Here is a 25,219-nt window from a genome sequence, read left to right on the forward strand (position 1 = left end):
TGTACAAGAAATTAGCCAGGGTTATTTTATATAAACCAAGAAGATTTTTAATTCCTGAATTATCTTACCTTAATAATGATAATGTGGTGCAGTATACACCCAAAACTATAGAAGTAATATTAATTGTATCATTCTGTTCAATTGATCTGCAAAATTTCTTATCTAAAATTATGAAATCCTTAAAAGGTCAGAAAAACTGAAGTAAACTAAAATTTATAAACTAAAATTATAAAATCCTTAAAAGGTCTGAAAAACTGAAGTTTTCATTTGGAATTAAAACCTGGACTAAACTGATGTGCAGATATTTATAGTCTTAATAACACTAAGTATAAATACTTGTATGTTTTACTGAAGAAATTATTACTGTATCTGAGTATCCGATTCCAGCCCAAACCCAGCTGGCAGTGTCCAAATAAATCTTGGAAAGTTTGAATTCAGAAATATGGCCCCAGACGTTTCAAACAAGAAACCGTGCATTTCTAGTACTTCTGGTTCATTTTTATAGTTGTAAACACAGCCAGTTGTCTTCTGCATTTGATCACAAACGTACTGTAACATTGGACCCTTAGTATATTGTCATTTATTCAATAATCAAAGGGGGTGCCATTTTTATGGACACCTAACTAACATCAAATGCAGTAATTTCTCTAGTCTTAGCCTGAGAACAAATAGATTTTTAAAGTACAATGACAGCAAAAGAGTAACAACCACAACTAACTTTAACTGAGTACTTTGTAGCAGGCACTGGGCAATTAGTAATTTGTCCTTTAGAACTGCCTTCAAAGGTAGGTACTAATCTTAGCACCGTTCAGTAAATAAGGAAGTGAAGTTTGGAAGCGGAAGAGACTTGGTTTTGGTTGGTTACAGAAGAAGAACAGAGCCTACGTCTCCTGGAACCCATAGCCATGCCCTGACACCTCTACTGTACTTTTATAATGTGTCATTTTTAACTAATCATATAAAACTCTTAAATATAAAGCGCCTTTTCACTCTCTGCTCTGAATGATCTCATCTTGGTGTTGGTTATCTACAGGAGAAATTGCTAACAGCAAACCAGCTTGCTTTTGTCATCCTGCCTGTTATCTCGGATCCTCCCTCCTGCTGTCAGTTGCCCCGTGTTTAAGAAATACAAATGAATCTTGATGCGAGCCTAATAAAAAATATAATTACAGTGGTAAATCTGCTGGAATCATATAATGAATTTAAAACTCAACATAAATATTTTTCCGGATTATCTGTCACCTGGGATTACTTACACCGTAATCCCTTCTATGAGTGTAGATAATTGAACCTTGGCTGTTTTACTGCTACTGGAAGTTCCGATGCTGAGAAGAAAATGAATCATGTAAATGTGAGTTTGCATATTTATTTAGTAATTAATTTGAGAACACATCACAGGAATCATTTGAAACCAAAAAGCAGAGTAACGTCATCTCATGGGAACCAAACTTCAATTATTCGGATCAAAGAAGAGATTAATGTGCCTGACTCTTTCCTTTTATTTATTTGTTCAATAGTAAGTTATTGAATAATATTGTTTTCTTAGAGAGATTATAAAGAAAACCAATTAAGGAAAAATAATTTGCTGAGATCTGTTTGTAATGTCTGCGGAAGGTTTTATTTAAACTTTTGGCCCTTCTTCATTAAATAACATTATCGTTTTCTTTACATTGTAGGAAAGAAGAGGAAAATGTTTTATAGATATAATTACACTGATTTGATCTTACAGACTCAAATATGGGATTCAGTATTGCATTGATGATTGAGGCTGTGATATTTTTGCCAGCGAGCACTAAAGATTGTTACTTGGCATTGTCACTTATTGCCTGTTGAACCACTGGTATTTCTTTTATTTTCTTTCTTTTTTTTTTTTTAAAGATAGAGTCTCACTATGTCACCTTCGGTAGAGTGCTGTGGCATCACAGCTCACAGCAACCTCTAACTCTTGAGCTTAAGTGATTCCTTTGCCTCAGCTTCCCAAGTAGCTGGGACTACTACTACATAGGAATTCACATGTAGTAGTAGTAGCTACTTCCCACCACAATGCCAGGCTATTTTTGTTGTAGTTGTCATTGTTGTTTAGCAGGCCTGGGCCTGGTTCGAACCCGCCAGCTCCCTGTATGTGGCCAGTGCCCTGACCACAGAGCTTATGGGCGCTGAGCCACCATTGGTATTTCTTAACCTCTCCAAGTCTCTGTTTCCTATCTGTAAAATGTGATTAGTAATAGTTTCCTGGACTGCAGTGTTCTGAGGAGTAATTAGCATACTACATATACATCATATCTATAATGATTAGGCAGACATGGCTTTTTCCCTTATATGTGGTGGAAGTCATTCATGTTTGGGGCCTAGATCTAGCCAGCAAAAGACATAGATGGCAGCTATCCAGAAATTGTACTGGAAAGGTAGGTGTTTCATGGATTTGTAAATCATCAACTATATTTGTGACTTTAGCTTTCTGGCCCAGACCCCTTGATTTTTAGCAAAAATAAATAAATAAATAAATATATATATATTATATATATACAGACACACACACAAAATCTGTGCTTTTCATGTACTTTCATAGAAGCTATAAAAACTATACAATAATGAAATGAAAGTATATAAACACGCTTGTACAGGTACATCATAAACTCCTCATGTTAATTTTTGTTCATTTTCTCATGAACAAAACTCTCAACACACGCTCCTCCCAAGATGTTTTTGTGCACTACATTCTGATAATTCATAAGAATATATATGTGCCTACCAACATTCATACCAACATAGAAACCACATTCACGTACCCATAGAAACGCACTTACTCATATTTGGACTGTATAGATCAGGGGTGTCCAACCTTTTTTTCCCCTCTGCCACATATTAGAAGAATAAGAGTTGTCTTGGGCCACATATGAAATACACAAACACTTAGTAGAGCTCGTTAAAATAAATGAAGATTTGTGCATGCTTTTCATGCTTCTGACACCACAGATAAGCTCCAAAAGGTCCTCACAAATCAGCACGTAGCCTGCAGACCACAGATTGCACACTTCTGGTGTAGATCCATTTGTATGTTTTACATGCATGGAAGAGTTAGTGAAGGAAAAACTGGGACAACAGGAGACTCCCACAATTAAAAAGAGAAGAAAAGGCTGGCACGGTGACTTATGCCTGTAATCCCAGCACTCTGTGAGGCTGAGCCGGGTGGATTGCCTGAGCTCACAGGCTAGAGACCAGCATGAGCAAGAGCGAGACCTCATCTCTTAAAATTAGCTACATGGGGCAGGCACCTGTAGTCTCAGCTAGTTGGGAGGCTGAGGCAAGAGAACCACTTGAATCCAAGAGTTTGAGGTTGCTGTGGGCTATGATGCCACAGCACTATACCAAGGGGGACAGAAGTAGAACTGTCTCAAAAAAAGAAAAGAAAGAGGAAAATACGAGATGTTAGAGGAAAAGTGATGGTAGGAGGGAATGGCAGCTTAGTGAAGGGTTTCTTGACGGTGGAACCCTCTCGATGTTTTGTCTTTGTTGTAGGAACTGTCCTGTCACCCCTTCCTTCAAGTTGTAACCATCAGAACATCTTCAGATCTGGCTCAGTGTCCCCTGGGGACAAAAATCAAAAATCATTCCTGGTTAAGAACTCCTCCCTTAGTGTAAATAAGAATGCCAGGTGTGGAGGTCAAGGTGGGGAGCATGAAATGCAGGCAGGCAAAAGTTCCGGAAGAACAGGATTAACACGAAGGTGCTGGGTGCAAGAAGCAGACAGGGTGAGGAGAAAGGAAAGTGTATATTAAATACACGTATAACACAGTCAGTTTGAAAGGAAAAAACAAAGGCACGTCTGCTCACGTGGTACAGATCATCTCCAGCCAGAGAGGGTGAGGGTAGCATTTTTGGTTTATCATAGAATGGAATATTAATAGGGATCAGATACATGCTTTTAGGACTGTATCTAATTACAGGCTTTATAATCTCCTTGTCATATAGTGTACTCTGATTGACAGAAAAAGATACAAAATCATAAGTAACTGTGGGACATGTTATCGACATTAGAACTAAATTTTGAAACCAGATATGATACCGGAATTTCATCTTCTCTCCTGGCTGGCTCGCCAAATCTGATACCTGAGTTTTAGGTTCTTGGTCTCAGTGATTTGAAGAATAAATCCACAGACCATAGATCAGTGGTAAGACAGAATTTATTTACAGAAAAGAATACAAAAAACACTCAAGTTCCTGGTAGGGAGAGAAAACCCAAGCTAGGAGAGAAAAGCTCTCTGTTTCTCTCCCCGTCTCTCTCCGACTGAGGGTATATATAGGGCATTGGTTCCTTCTATATGAGGCCAGGAAATGAATGGACACAGTCCCTTCTGCTGGGGCAAGGTGAATGAATGCATTAATGCATGGACACAGTTTCTTCTTCAAGGTTAATGACACAGTTTCTTCCGCAAGCTCAATGAATGGACACAGTCCATTCACAGAATTGAGGCCTAGGAAACTTACATGAAATTGACCTTGGCATAGGAAATGGGGGTTAGTATTCAGTCATAAGTGCAAAGGGAAGGAGACACAAAGCACTGGCGTCTCCCCAGCAGTTGTCCGGTCCCTTTGGCTATTGGAGCCTCCCGTGGGGATGGGAGGCTTCCCCCCCACCTTGCCTATGTTCCAGCCCGCTGGTTCCTCTGCCCCTGCCACCATGCCAACACCGCCAAGGCCAAGGCAGCGGGTCCTCCAGCCCAGCTCCGCTGAGCTGGTTGGGGCACCCCCTGTCCTGTATCAGATAGAACGTTATTTTTTAACATACTGAGAAATCCTATGAATTTTGTAGTTATTTAAAAAAGGAATGTGTTTCACATTAGCAAAAATACAAAACGTGACTCATATTTGGTTTTGGGCACACTAAAAGTGTGTATCTTGCCTTTCTTTAAAATTCATTTTGTGAGACACTGAAATGAGTCACTTAGAGCTCTGTGTGCCAGTGGAAACTGTCAACCATAATTTGTATACATGTTATTCAACTAATATGTTTACAATTTAAGTTTGGGGGGGTTATTTTATGCATGTGTTGAATTTAAGACAACATAAATGTGTTGGGGAGCAAGTGGAGCTTTATTAACGAGTTTTAATTAAGAGCTTACTCTGTGCGAGAGACCGTGATAACATAGTGGGTAACGGCCCAGGAAGAGAAGGACCCGCAAAGCTCAGAGTGCTTTGGAAGGACAGAAGAGTGGTATCTGCTTCAGAGCAGGTAGCATCTAGTAAAGCTGGGTGGTATCAGACCCTCCCCTCCAGTGTGCAGGAGCATGCTCAGAGTCACTTTAAATTAGAAATTAAAGGAAGAGAGACAAGTCCACTGGTCACATATATTAAAGGTGTCACTAGAACCGTGATGCATTGCCTCTCACTGTGCCATTTGCAAAAGTTACACTTTATTACACTGCCTTTATCCACCAACGTGATTGGTCAAAAATAAAACAATGTATTTGTTTCATTTCTGAGTGTTTAGCTTAGAAGAAATAGAAGTAATTAAGTAGACCGTGAGCTCACTTTTGTACTTAAAAACCATCTCTAATTGTACCTGCTTAAATCCTATGACGCTTTAGTTTATTCCACTTTATTTTACCATCTTTTTTCTTGTTTCTTTCAAACATATAACTGATAACAGCATGGCTCCTGCACAGAATGGAGAATGCTATTCCTAACTTAAGAATGATTTTTCAAGTTGCTGTTAGCCTGAAGGCTGATTTGAGAACAAGTTAAATAAGAATAAATAACTAAATAAAAATAGACATTACATTGTTAGTCACTGACATCTGCCTTATGCCATTTAAATTGTTCTGTGCCAGGTATATCTGGGAAGTGGGCTGCAGCTCTCAAACAACTCTCAGGGCTCATTTTTATGCTCTTTTTAGTGGACTATTTCCAAGTACTCATTTCACATGAACTGCATGAGAAAATTTTACCAATAAAGACATGAGGTCTTCCTCTGTGTCTTCCAAGGTTGATGAGGGCAGCCCAGGGACTGAATTCAGCCTTAGGAATCATCCTTAGATTTAGATCACGGATTGCTGATACACTGTGGCCTTGGGCTGTTTCTTCAATTTCTCTGAGACTGTGGTCCTTCATTTTTAAAACCAGAGGAGAAATTTTCACCAGGTAGTGTTGTAAATTCAGTAGAACCTCTATATTTGACCACCTGTTAGGCTTTGTTAAGCTGACCTGATTTTCACAGAACAGACACACAACACATCTGTCTGTCAGTACAGCAGGCCTAGTTCCTTATGTTGACCGGTTTGTTACAGTCCCCTGTGCGGTCACCTTACAGAGGTTCTACTCTATTATAAATATTTATTTTTCCGGTAGTGTTAATCAGTAACATTGATTTTATAGTTCTCCTAATACTTATTTGAACATTTACCTTTTTTGTTTGTGTATTCTACGGATTGAAGCACAAAGGAACACGATTTTGTTCCCTCAAACTCACTTATAAGGTTGTTGTAGAATGCAATTGAAACATTGCCTGTCATACATTTCTTATTTTCTGAATGAAGTCCACTAAAATAGTGATGGAAATTTCATTTACTCTCTGGGGACAAAAAAGACCTGCTTCCACCATGGCGAGGGTTAAAAGTAATCCCCAGATTTATTACAGTGATGTGCCAATTGCATATTAATAGTAATGTTTGCCAACTACTTATTGATTGAAAACAGAAAGGGCTTTGCATTACTCATACACTGAAAAGTAATTATTTATAGTAGACTCTCAAGTATGAAAATGTTTGCCCAGTAAATTGTAATAAATCAGATTGGAATTTCTAGCAGAGACACCATAGTATTAATCCACTGGGGAAACTGGAATTACATACTTTTATTTTTCAGATATATTTAACTCGTTTCATTAGCTTAAACTACAGGTTGGATATATCAATTCTGAAAAACAGTCCTGCCACCAGTCTAAAACTGATGGTAGTAACACCCCGAGCAAATGGAGAATAACAGAATCTGTTACTCTATTCCAATAACAGCAGAGCGTACTGATTTTCTTCTAATAAGAAAGATTCTGGTTCACTAGAATCTAGAAATGCAAAAAGAAAAAAAAATACATAGACTAAAAACAATAAAAGCCTCTGCTCCCTTTTTAGATTTCTTCTCTCAAAATGTATTTTGTACACTCATATTTTTTCTTTCTGAGAATTTAACTTTTTTTTATTTTAAAAGTAATACAGATTCACTTTAGAAAATGTGGAGGGGGGTGGATAAAAGCAAGGGTAGTTCAGCCACAAATTCACCTAATGAACAAAACATTTTTACCGTTCTGAAATATTTTTCTATCTTTTTGTCTTATTTTCATATATAAATAAAAATGATTTGGGGGAACAAAATTAAGCTTATGTACATGCAGTTTTCTATACTAACATTATATAAACAATGTTTGAGACCCTTGGCATTGAATATTGTTCCTCAAACTTGTTTGATTATTGGGATCACATGTGATGCTTTTATAGAAGTTTTTTCCACCTCTGGCATCTGAGGCCAGCGCCCTACCCTTCTGAGCCCCAGGTGCCGCCCCCACATGTGATGCTATTAAATTCGTGCTGCCTGCACCATCCGTCCTGCCATTGACCTCCATCTTATATACCTTTAAAATGATCACAAATGATTTCAGTTCATAACTATAGTTAAAATCCTTGTTCCAAGCTTGATTCTTTATTACTCCCAAGTTTTTGTTTGTAATTTTTACTTCTGTTTGTAAGGCTTCCATGTATACATCTTTGGGAAGAATCCCAAATTGCTTTTGTTTGTCTAAATGCAAGTCCCTGCAGTAAGTTATCCCCATTTTCCCAGGTAGCAATTTTTTAACCAATCAGAATTCATAAATTCATAAGTATTTTGCCTTTGATAGTTATAATATTTTAAATTATTAAATTAGCTACAAAACAAATTTAAAAATCATATTTTGTATAAATACATATGTCATAAAATATTAAATTTTTCCAGGCTTGAATTATGACATTATGTCATTCAGTATCTATATCTCTGTGTCCTCACTAGGCCCCTATTTAAGTCACTTAACAAAGTTTTCTGGAACACATTATCTGACTCTTGCCCAATTTGCTTGAGATATAGTTGGGTTTAAATGAATGATGATGTTGCCTCTGGGATTTTCTCCCCAAACCACGGAAAGTATTTATTTGCATGAAATTCAAATGGTTGCTATATATGTAATCTTCCAAACATAACAGCTATCTTTAGAAAGCTTCTTCAAGTGCCAGCTCTTGAGATTATGAGATCATTCCACAGGAATCACGACTACTAGCTCAATCTGTGTTAACTTCCCTCGACTCCTCACTTTTTTGGAGCTTATTCTCTTGGGTGCTTCTTGAAAGTGACAGTGGTTTTGATGGAGGAAGTCACTTCCAAACATTATTTTGTACTTCAAACTAGAGTCATTAGGGGTAGATTTGAGTGGACTCTGAGTATCTGGTCACTGCCCCTCTGATGTGTGTCTTAGCGAGGGTGAGGGGAATGGCAGTGCCCAGATTCTTAAGAGTGTAATTACTGGTGCTAAGGTATTTTCAGACTTTTGAGACTGTTCAGTAGCATTCCTGGAAGCGTGTACTGAGACACACTGTTATCCTGCAGCATGAGGTGGTATCCGTTTTATGACATCCTTGTCAGCATTGCTATTACCATTTCTTAAATCCCTGTTCCAGCTAAGTGAAGCACTGGGCTGACATTGCCCTGTCGCTGCCCTAACTCACATCTGATTAGCGTAAATGTGGGCTGGCTGGCAAGTCCTCCTTTTTGGGACTATCACTTGTTCTTTACCGGCCTCCCTGCTCTAGTCTTTGTGTCTCTGAAGCTCCAGCCTGTCCCTTCTCGCAGTTTATTTTTGAAGGGGACAGTCCATAGTAACATGATTTGTACAATTCATATGGTATTATGTGCGGCATTGTAGGAAAATGGAGCCCTTTCAAGTAGCCTTAGACAGCGTCACCCACTGGCATCCTCAGGAAGACTTGTCTAAGTCTTCATTCCTTTACCTGGAAGCTGGAAGCCAAGGCTAAAGTGTTGGGTTACTTAAGGGGCAGGTGGGGGCAGGGGGAGGGTCTTAACTAATGTAGTAGTGAGCTGAGGTGAGATTACATTCACTGCTCATGAAACGGTTCTGGGATCTTTAAAACTTCCTGCTGCCTAGCACTCTGGGAGGCTGAGGTGGGAGGATCACTTTGGGTCAGGAGTTTCAGACCAGCCTGAGCAAGTTCAAGATTTCATCTCTACTAAAACTAGAAAAATTAGCCAGGTGTGTTGACAGGTGTCTGTAGCCCCAGCTACAAGAGGATCACTTAAACTCAGAAGTTTGAGGTTGCTGTGAGCTAGGCTGAGATGCCATAACACTCTGGGCAACTCAGTGAGGCTCTTTCACAAACCAAACAAAACAAAACAAAAACGTCTTGCTTTTATCCTTGCAACACTCTCCCATTGTTGTTTCTTCTGTTTCCAGAGAGAGGTGGAGAAAGATAAAATCGATTCTCTAGACTCCGTCTTCAGTCTTACTTAGCATGGTAGTTTCTCTCTTTTCAAAAGTGTTTTCTATGAAAAAAACAAGGATCTAAACTGGCCTTCTGTGGGTTCTACACCCACAGATTTAACCAGCTGTGGATGGAAAATGTTTGGGAGGGCTGGTGGGGAACCAATAAAAAATAATACAGTGTAACAGATACCATAAATAATCCAGACCTGATTTCAAGTCTGTGGGAGGGAGGATGTGAATAGGTCACAGGCAGACACTATACTTTTTTGTAATACATGAAGGGCTTGAGCTTCTCTGATTTTGGTATCTGCTGGGATGCAGAAACCAGTCCCTTAGAATGTTGACAAGGGAACACTGTGCAGGCTTGCTTGATTCCGTGCTTGCTTTCATTATCCGGAAAATAAAGCCACTGTTTTGCAAATATGCCTTCCGTTACATCCAAGGATGACAGTTTGGCTTTCTATGTTTGTCATGTGTTAGGCTTTCCAAATATATCGTTTAGCTATCACAAACTTGGAGGTCAAGTTTTCTTTCTCTGAAATTTGATGTATTTTGTTACTGTGAGATATTATTGTAAAAATAACTATTTATGGCGAACATTTTGAATCCAACGCAAGGCCCATCTGGTAGCAGAGCAGATTAGTCCGTCTGAGGATGGTAAACATTATTGCATATTTTAAACTATGTAACTGGCACAGAACATTTGCCTCAGGCACTGGAGTGAGATTATGGTTTAGGATAAAGATGGAAATGTACCTTTTATCCCTTAAAGTCTGTAAGACAGGTTTTCCTCTCGTATGTAGTGAAACTTTAATTAATATTTTGAATTATCCACTGAATAATATTAATTTAGTACCAAAAGAAGGAAATTCTAATCGTGAGAAAGCAAAGATAAGCCTGTAACAGTTAACTCTTAAAAGACGACATGTCTGCACGCTTTGCGAGGTTCAGGTTGAAGCGTTTATAAGGAATTTCACTAACTTCCTTCACTTCCTTTGACATTTGTTTTCGTGATACTAGTTCTTCATCTGATTTGACCACATGAATAAGACTTAAGTGGTTTAAATCAGTCCGAAATATCTTGAACACCACATTCTCATCTAGCTAATGTGAGGCACCACCACCAACTAAGGTATGCGGTAGAATAAAATTATCACATATTTGCTAAAGATTTGTATATTTACATATGACACATATTCACATTCAGAGATGTTTGTCCATCTTTTCAATTCTTGGGAATGTCTACTGTTAATTTAAAAGAATGCATGAACAAAATCTCCTCTGCCTTCTTCACCTCATGGCAACTTAACATCACAGCACAAATGGGCCAAACCAGAGTCTCAGAGTCGCAGCCAGCTATAAACATAGCTTCCCATTGCTTTGGGGAAATTATGATTTATGGAAGTCCTGGAAAATAGATCGTGAAAAATATAACTTCTCGGAAGTAAAGAAACTTCAGAACAAATTTAAATGTATGTACTGAACCCTTTTAAAAGATTAACATTTTCAATTCAAACGTGAAGGCATGGAAACGTAAATATAAATCACAGAGAATACATTATGTTATGCATATGCTCTGAATTTTCTTTGCTTTTTTTTTTTTTTCTTGAGATAGTCTTGCTTTGTCATCCTCTATAGAGTACAGTGGCATCATAGCTCACAGTAACCAACCTCATACTCTTGGGCTCAAGGCATTCTCTTGCCTCAGCCTCCTGGGTAGCTGGGACTACAGGCGCCTACCACAGTGCCCAGGTATTTTTAGAGATGGGGGTCTAATTCTTGCTCAGACTGGTCTCCAACCTGTGAGCTCAGAGCAGTTCACCTACCTTGATTTCCCAGAGTACATGGATTACAGGTGTGAGCCATTCCCAGTCTTGAATTTTCTTAAGGAATTAATCATTTCATTTCTTTTTTTTTTTTTTGAGACAGAGTCTCACTATGTCGCCCTCAGTAGAGTTCTATGGTGTCACAGCTCACAGCAACCTCAAACTCTTGAGCTTAAGCAATTCTCTTGCCTCAGCCTCCCAAGTAGCTGGGACTACAGGCGCTGGCCACAATGCCTGGCTATGTTTTTGTTGTAATTGTCATTGTTGTTTGGCAGGACCAGGTTGGGTTCGAACCCACCAGCTCCAGTGTATGTAGCTAGCGCCCTAACCAGTGAGCTACAGGCACTGAGCAGGAATCAATCATTTCTTAAACTGACAACTGACATCCTGATGGAAAATAGCTGAGTTAAATATTCACTCAAATATCTTCCCTGTACGTACTTTGAAAATCGAATTTCCCAGATTACCAATGTAGGATATTTCCGCTTGTTTTTCTTTTCTCTATACTCTATACTTTTAGAGGAAGTACAGTTTAATTTATCTTTCTTTAGTAAACTTTGTTTTACTTTTTTCTTGGTCAGTTTTATAAATTCACATGTTTGTGGCTTTTATGCTTATGAATTTGCTCTTGAATATCTTGAGTATATAGAGTAAAGAAGAGAAATGGCTAGGTGGAAAGCAAGGTAAATTGTAACCCCATCAGGGCGCATACAAGAGGAATACTGCAACCCAGGCTTCCTTTTTTAGTAAAATAAAAGAATAGGGAGGTGAGTGAGTACAGCCTTCTTCACAAATGGACTTGTAGTGACTTTAATACTTAGAGCAACAATAGCCAGTGGGAGCTACAGGACGCTCATTTTAATCACAGTGTTCATCTTTCAGATTCCATTTATTAAGGAAGAAAACCAAGGCACAGAAACTAAGGCATGTACCTACTGTGTACTTCATGTTAAAAGGAATTCAACTCTTTACTGAAAACACACTTACATTTAAAATAATGCAGTATAGCTTATGCACTCAAAAGATGGGAAGTCATAGATTTAGTTTAGTTCCTTTTTTTTTTTTTTTACATGAAGTACACAGTAAATTTCTTTAAGCCCCTCCCCAAAAAGGTACATGTTTAAGTCATCACTAACTCATATAGGGAAATGTATAGAAAATGATTTTCTGCTGAGACTCAAAAAACAAACATGCTCCTTTATTTTACTGCATGAGAAGACTGTTGAAACAATGACCAACATCCCCAAACAATTATTCAAATGTGTATTATTTTCATAATGGATGCACACTGAGGTATGGACTGATAGACGTTATTCGTATCATGGAATTAAGAGGTCAGTCAGTTAAAATGTATCACATCACCTGTTAGGTGATCTTTCCATAAGGTCAAAAGTAGAAAAACAAAAGTGTCATGATTTTTATATTTTAAGAAAAAAAGTGTTGATTTAAATCTAAGTGATCTCTGAAGATGTCTTGTTCTGCTTCTTCTGTGACATGTTGTATATTTGGTCGTTCAGCAAACACTGCATCTCTGTAATGACTGTACTTATGTGATTCTGCATCAGAATGTCCTCGGTGAGTGAACAAGTGAGTCACTTCTGAAATCATTCTAGTAATAAATAGGTTCTGTTTGGAATTTTTAGCTCGCTCAGTCACTGGTCTCTCACATTTCTCAGTACTGCTTACAAGCAGTTAATGCCCGTTCAGTCTTCACACTAGTTGTAGGAGTTTGGAATTAAAATTACTTTTTTTAATAAATGGATGAGCTAAGACCTAGAAAATTTTAATGATGAGACCAAGATCGCACAACTGATAAGCAAGAGAGTTAGATCATGAATTCAAGTCTTTTCTGTCCAAATCAAATTTGCTTTCTGTAATGTCATATCATAGACTACATAACAAAGATTCTTAAAATAGATAAGCCGCGGGCTATGTAATGTTGGACAAGTCACTTTATAACCTTTCTAAAAACTGCTATGAAATTATTTCTCAAAAGTTGGAAAAGTAAAATGAAACATAATGATTTAAACATTTACGCTACAAATTTAGGATAGGTGGCTAGTTGGGGCCATTGTGTATGTCTGTGTGTGTGTTTGCTCTTGTAAACTCTGACAATTAAGTTCATGAACTCATCCTGAAAAAAGTGTGCCACATATCTCATTGCTGAATATCACCATGGTCACCTTCAACATCCACCCCTTGGGAAGCTATGCACTAATGCCAGTGCCAAGTTCACCCTTCAAAGCAAGTCTGGAACTCTCTTTCTGGAATGTCCATCAGAGTTGTCATCCTGTGAGGTCTAACAGCTTAGTTCATGAACCTGCCATTGTGTTGTCACATTGCAGCACTGTGCAAATGATTTAGTAAGGTTTTATAACCTTTGTGTATCAGTGTCCCACATCTGTGCTCGTGTCACGATGTGATGGCATCTTACTGAGTGGCATTCATTATTGCTTTTGTGCTATATGATGACAGCTCTGATGATCATTCCAGAAAAAGAGTTTCAAAACTGCTTTGAACGGTGTACTAGACACTGGTGTTGGTGCCTAGCTTCCCAAGGAGAGTACTCTGAAGGTAACTGGAGTGACACTCACAGTGAGGTAGGTAGCTCTCTCTCCAGGATGAGCCCATGAACTCAGTTGTTAGGCCTTGTCCATGGGCCACATTTTTAAATCTCTGGTGCCACTGAAGTAGGAACAGCGTGTAAATCTTGACTAACATTTAACAGAATATTATCTAGTGGTCCCCAACCCTGACTGTATGTAAGAATCTCTAGAGGACTTTCCAAGAATGGAGTGGTGTCCAGACATGATGTTTAAGACGTCCAGGTCATTAAACATACACGATCATTCAAATGCCTTTTATTCCCCTGCAGACCCTAATAAGATGCAGCAATGGTGATGCCTGACTGTAGGAACTAACCTGAAGGAGGTTTTAGATACACATCTACATACATTCAACAAAACGCCAAAGCTGAAGTTAACATTTTAAAATATCTGTTCAGGAAAAAAAAATTATCTGATTAGAGAAGCTCAAATGTAATTCCCAGATCACTTAAAAAAAATATTCACTATGCTGTTAGGTATAATATTTTATCAAGTGGATTATAGGCATAAAACTGGCTTTTAGAGTTTAGAAGAAAAGGATATGGGATGATAAAATCCTGCTTATAGTTATGTTTGGGTTTTCACATGCACACTGGTTTTTATGAATTGTGTATAGTTATGCAATTATTTAACATTTAAAACACTTAAGCTTTAATGTGGACTTTCTTAAGGGATGTTATATAATCCTCTGGAAAATGAAATTGCTGTCCTCTTTGACCAAAATCCAGTGTTCACGTGTAATCTTCATGCCTCTGAAAAGATTACTGTTTTTTTTTGTTTGTTTGTTTGATAATATGAATATGTAAGTGTTTGATCTTTTCATTCCAGGGACAGCAGTGGCAAAAAATCAGCTACAGTCTCTATTCTCAGGTGAAATCTTGAGGGGCTTTTATTTTAAAACAATTAGTTGACAATTGCGTGAATATCCATCATTGTTGCATCAAGAATTGACGAGTTAGTAACCAAGGACAAAAGTTTAGTATGGAATCTTTCCTCTTTTTACAGAAACTTACCTTCCTGATGTGCTTAAAACATACAGCCTTTCTTTGTTATTTCTAGTATTCTGACCCCTTCGAGGCTATTCTTTGGGGAGCAAAATCTACATCTCCTCTCACCTCCTCTAATACATGTCATTTTTCCCTTTAATTTCCAGCTGCTCTGACTATTTCTCATTTGGCATTTGCCTTTGTTTCTCCTCGTCCTTCACTTCTTCTCCTGGCTGTCTGCTGTGCTTTTGTCCCCTCCTTACAGCTACACGTTTAGGGAGACAAACCTCTGAACCAAGCACTTCAGTTTTCCACTTCCTAGAAGTAAAGAAATGAATTCCTGGCCAGACACAGTGGCTAATACCTGTCATCCCAGCACTCTGGAAGGCGAGGCAAGTAGGATTGCTTGAGTTTAGGGAGTTTCAGACCAGCCTGGGCAAGAGTGAGACCCCGTCTCTAATAGAAAAATTAGATAGATGTTGTGGTAGGTGCCCTCCAGCTACTCGGGAGGCTGAGGCAAGGGGATCAGTTGAGCTCAAGAGTTTGAGGTTGCTGTGAGCTATGATGTCACGGCACTCTACCCATCCTAGTGATGATTTCAGGACCAACCCTTTCGAGTTTTTCTCTTCTCTAAAAGAAGGAACAAGAGTTGCCCTGGCTGTTTTAAAGCCATGTATTGCTGGTTTTATGCACAGCCTGAAGCTGTATGTGGATGGCTTTACCTGCCCACTGTGTAAGAGATGGTGTGGCTACCAAGGATAAGACAGTGTGTACACACTATAAACAGTGAATGGTATGAATAAGGGTTTTGTTCTCTTCTCGCTGATGAAGCATTATTTTTTTTAACATGCTAAACCACATTTTAGTTGCTATATATGAAAAAGAAACCAGCCTTGCCTCTGTGATTTTTTATACTTAAAATTCATGCGTAATTTGTAGATGGTTCCACATAAAAGATGCCCTTGGTCCAGAGGTTTGCTTTATCCTTCCTTATTTTTATGAGCACTTTCTGTATTTTAGTTTGCAAAAGCTGTATGATTCTCAAGTGGCTCTTAATATTTGGTCATCACAGCTATCTAGTCTGTACAACAAAATTATAAGAAGGACACTCCTCTCTTGTTACAAAACCACCTAGGGGGGTAAATATTTTCCTCAGTTAGGGATTAAACAGATACCGACGATAGGGAAACTCTTATTCATAATTTAAAGAAGTCTAAGCTGTTTGCAGAGTTTGATGAGCTTTGGTGCCTCAGAAGCAGTCTCCTTACAAATTTGTTGCACATTTACCAGCTCCTATATTCTCAGTCTGCCAAAATCTCCTTTCGTTTACATTGTGGAGTCTTACTCTCTTACCCAGACTAGCATGTCAAGGTATCAGCCTAGCTCACCACAACCTCAAATTCCTGGTTTCAAACTATCCTCCTGCCTCAGCCTCCTGAGTAGCTGGGACTACGGGTATCCGCCACAACACCCAGATAATTTTTCTATTTTTAGTAGAGATGGGGTCTTGTTCTTGCTCAGGCTGGTCTCTAACTCCTGAACTCTAGGGATCCACCCACCTCAGCCTCCCAGAGTGCAAGGTTTACAGATACGAGCCACTGGGTCTGGCCCATCAGAGAGTGTTTCTACAATGAATCACTCCTTAGTTCTTGGCTTGTGAACATGTACAGGAACTTTGCCTCTAAGCAGAAAGTCAGGAGAAGAAAAGATTGTGGCGGAAATAATCACTCATTTGCAAAATAAGAATTTATGTGTGTCTAATACAGTAAAAAGAGATACTAATCAAGTGTATATTTAAAGTAAAACAAACCGGTATTGTTTAATAATATGTGCTCAATGGTGTGTGTTTAATGGCAGACTAATTGGTATCTTTTGCCTTTGCCTAAATAAAGAATTTGTATGTAGGTATAACATACTAATGAGAAACATCTTACATTGTTCTACAGAGAAATTAAATGATAATGCTGAGAGTAAACTGAACTATTATTCTAGTAAAGAATGTATAATGCTAATAGCTTTTTATAACAATAGTTCACTTTATGGTTTTTAGTCCGTTCTTTCATTCTTTAATGCTTTGGGGAAGATTAAAACACTTAATTCTCAATTTTACACATAAAGTGAAAATCCTGTCATATAGAATTTAAAGCAGTAGATTGTTTTAGACATAAAAAATTCTTTTCTAGCTGGTATGTTTTTGTAGGTAAGTAACCGTGTTAGCTAAAAAGAAGAAAAAACACCTAAAACACCAACTCATTTCTCTTTTTAGTAGATCTGTTTCCATTGTTGACTTACTTTCTTTTTTTCCTCATTGTTGCTGAGTAAAATGGCCTTGCAGTACTGCCTATTATATGTTTTGAATGGAACTGTAATTTATATTCTATTAAAAAAGGCTTTACAAAACATGTTTTGTTCCTTTAAATATATGCTGGAGTTTGGGGAGGAATACAAAATCCAAATCTTTTATTAAATGAGGAACAAAATGAACCTATTTAATATAATTTTAAGCATTCATTGTTCTAAAGGTGAAACAAGTTTTTGGTCTTCATATAATAGAACAATAATGTCTGTGTTAGCCTGGTCAAATCAGATGAAACCAGAATATTGTAGTCTAATTCTCTCTGTTGAGGTGACACTGACACCCATTAATAGTACACTTGGGCCATTTTAGGAGCTTGAAAGTTGACATTCAATAAATATGTGTTGAACTTATAAATAAATAGATATATAGAGAGATTTATATTTGTGCATCATAATAACACGTGGATCACATTAGTCTGGATAAAATCTTACTGTCTTCATCAAAGTCACTCAATAAAACTTAAAAGACTGCAAATGAGCTTGGACAAAATTATCATTATTTTACTTTTTTAAATTTTTTTATTTTTTATTTAGTCATAGCTTAATAATACTGTCATGGGGTACAGTGGGTTGTTTCTATATACAATTTGGAATACTTTCATCCAACTGGTTAACATAGCTTTCATGTCATTTTCTTAGTTGTTGTGTTAAGACATTTATATTCTACATTTAGAGAGATTCACATGTACCCTTATAGGATAAATCATAGACGTGATTCCACCAATCACCCTCCCTCCACCCATTTCTCCCCTCCCCTCCCTTTCCTCTTTCCCCTTTCCCATATTCTTGGGCTAAAATTGGGTTATAGTTTTCCTATGATAGCTATAAATTAGTTTCATAATAGGATTGAATACACTGGATACTTTTTCTTCCATTCTTGAGATATTTTGCTAAGAAGAATATTTTCCAGCTCCATCCATGTAAACATGAAGGAGGTAAAGTCTCCATCTTTTTATGGCTGCATAGTATTCCATGGTGTACATATACCATACTTTGTTAATCCATTCATGGGCATTTGGGCTGTTTCCATGTCTTGGCTATTATGAATTGGGCTACAATAAACATTCTGGTGCAGATATCTTTGTTGTAAAATAATTTTTGATCATCTGGATATATACCTAGTAGAGGAATTACAGGATCGAACAGTAGGTCTACATTTAGTTCCTTGAGTGTTTTCCAAACTACTTTCCAAAAAGGTCATATTAGCTTGCATTCCTACCAACAGTGTAGAAGTGTTCCCTTCTCTCTGCATCTACACCAACATCTGTAGTTTGGAGATTCTGTGATGTGGACTAATCTTACTGGAGTTAGATTATATCTCAAAGTGGTTTTGATTTGCATTTCTCCGATGATTAATGAAAAATTTCTGTAGATTCCTGTGGTCTTCTTTCTCCTCCACAGAGCTTGGATTTTACTGTATTTTACTGTATTTTTCACTATATTTCAACAATTGTCTCTCTCTCCTATAGAATGGGAATGCCTTCATGGTAGAAACCTCGTCTTACTCAGTTTTGGACTTTTATGCCCTCAGATTTAGTCACAGTGACTATCACAGAGCAATCCTTCAAATATTTGGAGGATAAATTAATGATTCCTGACAGTAAGAGAAAAATTAATAAACATTCAAGTGATAAATCACCCACCCACTGAACAAAGATAAACACATGTTCCATTTTTCTCCCCACAGTCTCCAAACGTCCACAACTATCCCGATATGGAAGCTGTTCCCCTGTTGCTAAATAATGTGAAAGGGGAGCCCCCGGAGGACTCGTTATCTGTAGATCACTTCCAAACACAAACTGAGCCAGTGGACTTGTCAATAAACAAAGCCAGGACATCCCCGACCGCCGTTTCATCCTCCCCAGTTTCCATGACAGCGTCTGCCTCCTCGCCGTCTTCAACTTCAACCTCTTCATCGTCCTCTAGTCGTCCAGCCTCATCCCCGACTGTTATCACATCCGTCTCTTCAGCCTCATCTTCGTCAACAGTATTAACTCCAGGGCCCCTCGTTGCCTCTGCATCTGGTGTGGGAGGCCAGCAGTTTTTGCACATTATCCATCCTGTACCACCTTCAAGTCCCATGAATTTACAGTCTAACAAACTGAGTCACGTTCACCGCATCCCCGTGGTGGTGCAGTCCGTGCCTGTTGTCTACACAGCTGTAAGGTCACCTGGAAATGTGAACAACACTATCGTCGTGCCACTTTTGGAGGATGGGAGAGGCCATGGCAAAGGTAAGAGACACAGACAAAGCCTTGATTAATTTCAGCGCTGGATGTGGTGTCCTTTTTTGCTGTGGACAGGCCCTAGATTGCATCCAAACCTGATATCTAAAGAAGCTCTGTGCAGAGCAGCACGGAAACGCCAACTCATCAGCCATGGGGTGCAGTTTAGAAGGACCAGTCCCACGTTTATGTGGGTCTGTGCTCCAGGTTCATTTAGTCTATGTTTTTAATTATTGTAGAGTTAGAGATCTAAATTTGGGAAATAATGCTTTCCTTTAAATTCTCACCTTTAAGGAAGGGTGAGAGCAGTCTATAGTTAGTATAATTGCTTATAAAGTATAAATGCTTTAAAAAGTGTTTCTTCTTTTAGTTCAACTGGGATTTATTTGTATGGTAATAATATAAAGTGTCATGAAGTTGCAATGCCTAGATTCTGATCATTTACTTTTGAGTAACTTGGATATTTAGTTACCATTAAAATAATTCTAAACTTAGGTGTTTGGCTACGGAATATCATGTAGCTTGGATTATTCACTTCTTCCATGACTTATTGTAATGGAAATATTTAAAAATGCAATATTAATATTCCCTTTTAGGGATTAGAAGGCAGGATGTTATGTTGCCTCATGACCATGTAATGTATAATTGAATTTGATAGTTATGCAAGTGGATCATGAAGTTATTTTCTTCTCCTAAATTCTTATTTTTTCCCCCAATTTTTACAAGAAGGGATTGTGGTAACTATCTATTCTTGCTTTCTCTCCCATGAATCTAAAAAATAACCTATCCATCTATACAAATGTAAAATGCCCATGATCATTGACTCATTCCCTTTTAAATGAATACATACATATATATTTTGTCTTCAGAGCCTAGAAACCATCTTGGATTAAGACTTGGGTTACTTTTTGCTTTGAGACTGTATTACTACTGAGTCCTACAATTAAAATATGATTGAATACATAAAACACTGCCTTCTCACAAAATGCTAGCAAACATGGTGTTTTAGTTCTTACATAAGTTCAGATTTAATACATAGAAGTAACATTTGATTGTGAATTTAGAGAAATTTTTGGCAAACATATGGTACAAAATTGTGCATTCACCATTGGCAAGTTATTGTTTTATCTGCAGTAAGTTTCTTGGTAGCACATGGCATAAATTTCACCTTGCCAGCTTCATCAAGTTAAAATCTTATGATGCAGGGCATGAGGAAGTTCAGCTACAAGGCAGGCACTTGTTGCTTACTGAGCAGCCTTTCTCTTTGGAGCTACTCCGGGCTGCGAACTAGCCCTGCCACCCACTAGTGAAAAGGTAGAGGAAAAAGAGAAGTTAGGGAGGCTTCTAAGGGATTTTTTCTTAGAGCTGGAACTTCTTTGATATTGCTCATACTTCTAATTGAAATGGATAAATGATTTGATAATAATCTAACTGAAGGCCAGATCAAGTATTTATTTTCCTTTATAATTTACAAATGTGATTATGCATCTTGTAAGATTTAGAATTTAGCAAATAGCGAAAAATGCCACCTTGCCTAGTAACTTATTTTATAGATGTGCATATGTATACATGACAGAATCGAATCTTTCTGCAATATTTCTTAGGAAAAATATCACCTTCTGAAGTTGACTAATACAGATTTAATGTTGCTCATGACCTTTTTTATATAATTTTAATTCACTAATGATGGAAACAACAGAGATATCCTTCATTAGCTATTATTTTATGGGAGAGGTTACTATTTTAAAACTGTAAGACATAGGGTATATTTTACAAAATTAAAGATTTAATTTTCTGGAAAATGAATCACTGCAGGAGAACTTTTAAGACTCATACTTCTAATTTGTTCTTTATGTGAGTATGGTTGTTAGTTTCATGTAGTGCATTTTTATTTAGTGTTTTTTTCTGATCATGAATAAAAAAATGTATTTAATCAGAAACATGCTAGACTGTGTCATGGTCATCTATACTTTTATCATTGCTAAAATGGGATAATGACATAGTTGTTCTAGATTATCAGGAAGATTAAGTAAGAACATAATGTGTAAATGTCTAGTATTGATCAAGTATCAATAAACGTTTGCAATTTGTCATTATCTCTTTGCCAAAATACCAGATGCAATCATATTCAAAATGTTTTCTCTTTCTTATAAAAACAGAAAGTTGAAGAGAAACTCCTTGTATCTTTAAAGGAAAAACTGCACTAAAGCGTTGGTATAGAAATGCTTCTCAAAGTTGTTACTACATATAAAAAATTAGATGAGAGTTTAGAATTGGGAAATTGTCGGAAACATACCACATTTTCTATTTTTCTTAGTTTTATATTAAGTTTTTATAATCGCCATAGTCTACAAGTATTGCTGTAGAGTTTTGTAAGTTTTTTTATTGCTTAATTGATTAATTAGGTAATAGTAAAAGTGTCGAGTGGAAGAGGCTTCCTACCTCACAGAATGAATAAAGAAAAGGGCATTTCATTAATTCCTCAGTTCTTTATTTTGCACATGTGCAGCTGGGCACTGGGCCAGCAGTGAAGTGGCATAGTGTGTCTGGGATGGATGAGCAAAGGAAAATACAAAAGGGGAGCTGGCTTTTCAAAATGGTAATGATGAAAATAGAAAATATAACACATAGGAATGTAGATGATTATGCTGGCTAGTCACTTTTAAAGTAGGCATAACTTACCTGGTCTCCGATCGAGAAACAGATTAGCACGTGTGTCACATGACACAAAAGGCTGTGAATGGTCTCATCCATCTCTAAGCTTTGTACCGTGTAAATTAAATCATTTTTCTATTCAAATGTTTATTGAGCATCTATCATTATCAGACATTTTATTGACACTAGCAATACAGTGTTGAGCGAAACAAATGCTATTTCTGTCTCATAACGCTTCTAGTCTCTTGGGAGATATTGACATTAAGCAAAAAAAGAAAAAAAAATCATGGAAACAATTAAATAGCTGATAATTGTAGACAGAGTTGAACTAAAAATAGACCAGCCAGGAATTTTCCCAGTGGAGCAGGTTTAATTATGATTGCAAATAGAGAATGTAGTATTTGATAAAAGTATTTTCACATAGGATGTGATGTATGGAAAGAAGGAATGTTTTTACTATGTTGCTCTGGGGATAGGATGGCTGAAACTTCCATAAGTGATGATTGGTTAGCAACAGAGTGATAGGAAAATGCTTCCTGATGAGGCTAGAGCTTCTATCCAACTACATAAATAATAGTGGTCTAAAGGAATGCCAAGTTGCCAGCTAGTCCAGAGCACCCGGATATCTCAGTGGGGCTGTGGAGGTAATAATATCTGCTATGAAGAAAAACGGAAGGATGTTCTGGAAGGTACAAGTAACAAACACCTAAAAGTTCTCTAAAGGAAGACATTTGTCCACTTGATACCACAAAGACAAGTAGCAATTTAGCCCACCCACAAGTGCAGTGCTATCCATGCAGGGGAGAGTTTTGTGACTGCTTAAAGGTATTGTTTGACCTCAAAAAGGAATTTCTGTCCAGCTGAGTTTATAATACATTTTCCAGAAGATTTTTGCTAGATTTTACAGAGATTTAGCAACAGAAAATCATAGAGGGTAATAAGAAGTCGCCAAGTTGTTCTTGGTTCGTTATTGCCTGAATGGAAGGGTAGGTGTGTTTAAGATCCCCCGCCCCTCCACGATGTAATGTGCATTTACTTTATGCCAAGCATAGGCCTAGGAATTAGGGGCTCTCTGATGAGCAAGTCCTTACTGTCATGAGCCTTACCATCTAGTGACAGAAACAATGTGTCAGATGGTGTAAGAGCAATGATGAGGGGTCAGGAAGTTAATAGGGCAGGGGCACAATTTCAGGTCTGGTCACAGAAGGCGTCTCTGGGAAGTGAAAAATGCTAATTATACCTGGGGAAGAGCTTTCCAGAGAGAACTACAGGTTTGCTGAGGGATGGTGAGTGGCCTGTGTGAGGAGGACCTGCAGGGAGCCTGGGCAGGGAGGGTGTGCTCAAGAACAGAGGGGGCGGACTGGCCCAGGGCAGACACTGCAGGGCCTCCAAGGCCATGGGGTGAACAGCAGGGCTGATAGGGTTGACTGCGGTGTGTCTGAATGTGAGGTTTGAGGAAAGGGGTGGGGGGAGGAAAGAGGAGTTAGAGGTCTGAGGCTGAGCTCTTCGGCATGTTGTGTTGCCTGAGACGGGCAGAGTGGCCTTGAGAAGGGAGTTCCCTTTCAGACATGTGAAGTTTGAACTGCCAACTCCACGTTTGCCTAGAAGTTGGGCAGGACAGCCTGGGGCACAGTGGAAAGAGGAGGCAGGTTTGGAAAAATAAATTTGGGAACCATTAGGGTAAAGGAGGTATTTAGTGCTGTGAACTTCCTAGGGTCATTTGGGCGAGGGCCACACGGACAAGGAGAGGCGTGACACTGCGAGCACCTCAGCATTTCCAAGTTTGAAAGAGAAGAGGACTGCAGTGATCATTATTGAGACCCATCCACCCCTGAGGGACATGGAAGAATGTTGCAGAGAAGGCAGGCAGACAGAGTTTCAGAGAGGGAGTCATCAGTCACGTCAAGTGGTGCTTGGGGACCAAATTAAATGAGGGCTGAGAATTGTGGATTTGGCGAGACATTCATTGGTGACATTGACAAGCAGTGTGTCACTGGGATTGTGGGGACGAAAGACTGACTGAAGTTAAGTTCCTGTTCAGATGCGAGGTGAGGAAGGGGAGATCGAAAATCTAGATAGCCCTTTGGAGTGGTTTGCTCTAAAGAGTTGCAAGGAAAGGGCATGAGAGGTGAGGCACTGAGACTCTCAAGGGGCGTCTTAAAAGAGGGAGCTAGTGTAGGGTACCTCTGTGGTGTAGGATGTTGGTAAGAACCATCCTAGATCATTACCTTCTGCTTTTCACATTTCCTTTCAATTTCCATTAAGTATCTCATGCCTAACAATTTTGTCAACGTAATAAATTGACTTTAGAATTTAGATTAATTACAGTCAGATGCAGGTTATGTCTACAGCATAATGTGAACCAAAATGGACAATTAAGAACTTCACTTCTACAATTCTTCCTTCTCCAGAATTATCCCCTGTCCACTTTCTACGAGATTATTAGCTAACACATAAAAACCCATTTGGGTTCTGTTGATAATCATAAAAATGATAGGGGAAATAATATAAATATAAGTTCACATATTTTTATTCACTATGTAGTAGCATGTACAGAATAATCAAAAACCAAACCTGAGCCCCAAATAATTACTTTTTTGTCTTTTACAGACTTTTAAAAAAATATTTAAATATTAATGGACATTACAGCTTAGCAATTAAAGGTATGTAAAGGGAAATATCATAATCAGGACATGAAAATCCAGTTAAAGAGCTTTAAAAATACGGACTTGTCTCCTCCATCCCGTAGCTGAGCTGGTCCTTTCTCCTTCTCACTGGAGGAACAGGTGACCTTCATGCCCAGGAAGAGGCTGAAGCAAGGGGGTCGTTGATCAGTAACTCGGGAACCGTAAGGGCCAGAGAAAAGCCTGGTTCAGTCTGCTGGGTATTTCACTAGTTTTCTCCCCTAGCCACTTTCCCTTTCTTCCTTACTATTCGCTTATTAGATACTCCGTCATCCCCTCCACCCCCCGTTACTGTTTTCTCCTTAGCCACCCAAAAGCCATCAACTGTCCACAGGACGGTAATAAAATAGATTGCCTGG

General features: G+C 38.3%; 1 protein-coding gene across 2 annotated transcripts in view; it reads left to right on the plus strand.

The window, feature by feature from the left end:
* Nucleotides 1-25,219, plus strand: part of KLF12 (Kruppel like factor 12) — a 424,059-nt gene that overhangs the window by 258,005 nt on the left and 140,835 nt on the right. For both annotated transcript variants that reach the window (XM_023513201.1, XM_023513200.1), the window contains one exon: nucleotides 18,984-19,530. In XM_023513201.1, coding sequence (XP_023368969.1) covers nucleotides 18,984-19,530 — 547 coding nt within the window. The remainder of the gene's footprint in view (nucleotides 1-18,983; nucleotides 19,531-25,219) is intronic.

The sequence above is a fragment of the Otolemur garnettii genome, unplaced genomic scaffold (assembly GCF_000181295.1).
Source record: "Otolemur garnettii isolate 467f Iridium unplaced genomic scaffold, OtoGar3 scaffold00036, whole genome shotgun sequence".
NCBI classification, from domain to species: domain Eukaryota; kingdom Metazoa; phylum Chordata; class Mammalia; order Primates; family Galagidae; genus Otolemur; species Otolemur garnettii.